At 55.5% G+C, this 4061-nt stretch overlaps 1 protein-coding gene across 1 annotated transcript; it reads right to left on the minus strand.

Moving 5' to 3' along the window:
• Window positions 1-858: 858 nt before the first annotated feature.
• Window positions 859-3471, minus strand: LOC100729402 (melanoma-associated antigen 10-like). Its single transcript, XM_063245669.1, has 3 exons — window positions 3005-3471; window positions 1915-2020; window positions 859-1797 (listed from the first exon to the last, which is right to left on the minus strand). The coding sequence occupies exons 2-3, from the start codon at window positions 1964-1966 to the stop codon at window positions 959-961; spliced, it is 891 nt and encodes a 296-aa protein (XP_063101739.1). The 5' UTR covers window positions 1967-2020; window positions 3005-3471; the 3' UTR covers window positions 859-958.
• Between the last annotated feature and the right edge of the window lie 590 nt (window positions 3472-4061).

A 4061-nucleotide genomic window follows, 5' to 3' on the forward strand; every position in this document is an offset into this window, starting at 1 on the left:
GTTGACGGGTTAGGTGACCGGCTGTGCTAGGATAGCGTTCAGGACACATCTCATATCTTCGCTGCATTCCTGGCTTATCTCTGAAGCACAAAAATCCACTGAGAACAGTTTTCCCTTTTCAGAGCCAAAATAATAAAACCGAATGTCTGACCCCGGCTAGCGCACAGTTACACTGAAATCAGCTCCCACAGAAGAAGCTGCAGTTTCCCGGAAGCCCCAAGTGCCCTGGCTCCATGTCCTCCCTGCACTGCTCTCCACCCGCTCACCTCTGCCTTCCTCGTTCTTTCAGGCCTTGGGAGCATCTCTCCTTCTGTCTCTCTGCCCTGGGTGCTGCCGCAGACTGCACCATCCCCTGGGCAGGGTGGGTCCTGCTCACCTAGCTCACTCGCCTAAACCACAGAGGCAGGAGACAGGGCCCCTGCTCAGCGAAGCTCTGGGAGGCAGTGCACCAGGTTGCAGCAATGGGATTGTTTATTGAGATTCAGTTTCTCCAATACATTGCAATAAGCCCAGCACTTACAGCATACTTTTTTACCATTTTACAGAGCAACAAAGGATAAAGAACAAACCTTTTTCACCTACGGTCCACACCTATTTTACTGATCACCTCTTTTACATTTCTGAGAAAGTTTTGGTTCCAGTGACAAATGATCTGGTTCCAAATCACAGAACAGAGTGAAAGATTTCACCATTTGTTCTGCAAAACAGCCAAACTTGTAAAATGTGTAAGTATGTGTGGTGAGTGCCATTGAAACATTGAAAATTGAATTAAATCTACTAAATGAACATGTGAAAAAATGCACAGGAACAGATATGCAAATACATTACACATTTCGTTCACATAACTGACAGCTCTTCTCAAACACAGACGGAAGCATCTTCCTCACAGACGACACAGGACAGGAGCAGCTACTGGATGTGGCCCTGTCACTGGCCCGGGCACTGGCCCTAGTTATCATCACAAAGGTAGGTCTGGCGGTTGGAACTTCTCCTCTTCCTCCCTCAAAGCTGCCTCATACCAGACATTAAAGGAACTGGGGACGGTGTCTTTGACCCTAGCCAAAAACTCCAGGACACTCAGCTTGGTGGTTTCCACGAGGGCCCGAGGGCCCCACACAAACCCATACTCAGGAGGGTCACTGTCAGGCACCTGCCGATACTCCAGGTAGTGCTCGATGACCAAAGTCTGGGTGACAAATTTCCAGGGCTCCCCATAGATGACATGCTCAATCCCAGGAAACACCCCTATCTCACCCAGCACCTCCCAGATGGCCTCCTCACTGGCATGGTTGCCCCGAATGTAGATGACACCCAGGATAATGAGCAGAACTGTGGTCCTGGGAAAGCTTGGCATTTCATCCAGCATCCCATCAAAGGAGAGGCCCAGGGCAGGTATGAGCACATAGCAATGGCTTGTGGGGCTGACTTTCTTCACATCAATGCCAAAGACCACATACAGGCACTCACTGACCATCGAGAAGACCTCAGGAAAGTTCTCCTCACAGCCCTGGAACAAACCCTGCAGCATTTCTGCCTGGCTGGTCATTTCCTTCTTTCGATACTTAAAGAACAAGAATGCCAGCAAATCAGCCACCTTACCCTGAATGGGATAACCCATCAAGGACTCCACGACGGGCAGTACCTCCGAGGGGAACACACTCTCCTCTCCAGAAATGATGGAGCCCTCATCGGATTGGCTTGATGGGGTGGCGGCCCTGGCGGTGAGGGGCAAGGAGCTGCCCTCTGGATCCTGAGGAAGAGCCAGCTTTTCAGGACTAAGAACCTCCTCCATGCTGCCTGGGATCACGAAACAGAAGAAGATGGCAGGAGGGAAGGCAATGAGAGGGCAGCCAGGAGGGGGCCTTCTCCGAGGCCGCCCGGGGAACCTGCCCACCCCCAAGCCCAGGGTCTCACTTTCATCCTTGGGTTCTTCCTCCAGCTGGTGTGGCTCCATGGATCCAGACATAATGACTCTGGTACGGGACTGTGGGCAGGAGCTCAGTGACAGCGCCTCAGAGGCCTGGGGGAGAGAACCCCACTGAGAACGCCCCCCTTGGCAGCTCTCACAAAGCCTGAGTTGGGGTCCCTCTCCGGGCTGTGCTCTAGGGCCTTGAAGCCTCCGTCCTCCTGGATGGAGGGCACGGGAAGTGAGGGCGCTCACTGGGTGAAGCTGGCCCACAGAGGATGAGGATCCTGGGACACAGCAGGGTGAAGGTGGCAGGCGCCTTGGGGTCCCTCTGCTTGGGGTGGGTGGGGCACTTGGTGCACACTGGGGGCACTGCTGCTTCACCTTGCCAGCGGACACTGCCTGCACTCCTGGGCTGTGTGATCTGGGGTGCTGCCTCACAACTAGGTCCTTCAGAAGCTGCCAGAAGAGGCATAATGGGGTCCCCAGGCCCCAGCCACTGGCGTGGGCCTCTGCCCCCACAGGAAGCGGGGTGGGCCTTGGGAGCTCACAAGTGTTTCTGGTGCTTGTTCCCCTCTCTGTTCACTCAGGAGTCTCAACTGGCCTGAGGCTTCTGAACCTCAACAGGCCTGGGCAGGGCTGGGCCACTAGCCCACTGCTAGCCTGAGGGAGACTCTCAGAACAAGGGGCGGCCTCCCTGCGAGAGAACGGACGTAAGTGAGGGGACCCATGTCTGACCACACCTGCCGGGGCACCAGGAAGGCCTGCTCAGGTGAGGGGTTCATGAACCCTCAGACGGGGTATCATGCTCGGTCCTGGTTTTGATGCTTGGTACCCAAATGCTCCTGCAATGAGCTGAAGCCACCTTCTTTAAATGAGTGCCCGGTCTCTGTGAGACACTCGCACTGTACATGATGGCATGGCAGGTGACAACAGAGACAGGTTGAGGCTGGAGGCCTCTAGGCATGGGTAAGGGGGTCCTCTGCTCTTATCTAAACTCCCAACGATGCCTGCGACACCTGGGCCCTAAGGCTGGCAGCAGGTGATGCCAGCCCCTGTGGAGGTCCCCTCATTTTGGGGATGTGAGATCGTTCATACCTTACGTGCTCACCAAATGTTCACCCCTTGATTCCAGGCAGCTTCTGGTCTCCACCTTCTGCACACCAAATGTCACACTGCTTCTGACCTGGTGGTAGTCCTCACACCAAAGGGTGATGTCCCTGAGAGCAAGGAGACGGAAGTGAAGGGACAACTGTTCCGGACACCCCTGCATGGGTCTCCCCAGGCTGACAGAGAGCAGAATCCACATCCTCCTTTGTCTGGAGCTTGCCCAGGGGCTCCCCCTCCCCCTCCGCTGACCAGCAGCCCATGGATCTTCAATCCCAGCCACCACTTTCCTGTGAGGCCAGAGCTCGAAGCTGGGGGAGGTAACTTTCACGAGGTACAGCCTGCAGCTAAGCAGCACCAGGCTTCTCAAGACCTTGAGTTGGTGACCTGAAGCTACACTGTTAAGACCATGGCCCTCTCCTCTGTGTCAGTAAGAATCAAGTACGCAGGTGCACTGCTGCCCCCAGACCCAGCTGGCTAAAAGGCTGTGGCAGCCCTCTGATTGAGACAGCAAGGTCACCTCAAGAGCCCTCCCCCTAAGTCCTGCCCTTGAGTCCTGGAAGGAGCCCATCCCTAGGACTATCTGCATCTTCCTCCCTCAGATTCAGTTAAAATTGGGAATGTCACTAGTTTCCAAACACAGGCAGCTTGGTCCCATGGTCCTCAGCCCCTCAGGCCCGCCTCATTCTTGCTCCAGCCCGGGGCATACCTTGGTTCCCACCCTCTGCTCAGGGCATGCCTCATCTATGAAGTCCCCCAGACTAGCCTGTGAGCCGGGAATCACCAGCCTGGGCACTGAGCACGAGGCTTTCCTGGATTCAGTAATGACCAGGCTTCTGGGAGAATTCAGAGTCCTGAGACAAAGGCCCCCTCCTCTGTGAGCCACAGTCACACTTGGCTCAGAGCCCACATGGACAAGTTATGGGGCTGCACCTTGGGGCATTGCGCCCAGTGCTTGCCAGGCTGAACCCTGGGGCACAGATCCTCCCCAAGATGCGCCTCTGAGGGTGAGGCACCCTCCTTCCTCCCTCTGGGTGCTCACCTGTGA

Source organism: Cavia porcellus, unplaced genomic scaffold (assembly GCF_034190915.1).
Source record: "Cavia porcellus strain 051 isolate PalLab524CR breed Dunkin Hartley unplaced genomic scaffold, mCavPor4.1 scaffold_3, whole genome shotgun sequence".
Lineage (NCBI taxonomy): Eukaryota > Metazoa > Chordata > Mammalia > Rodentia > Caviidae > Cavia > Cavia porcellus.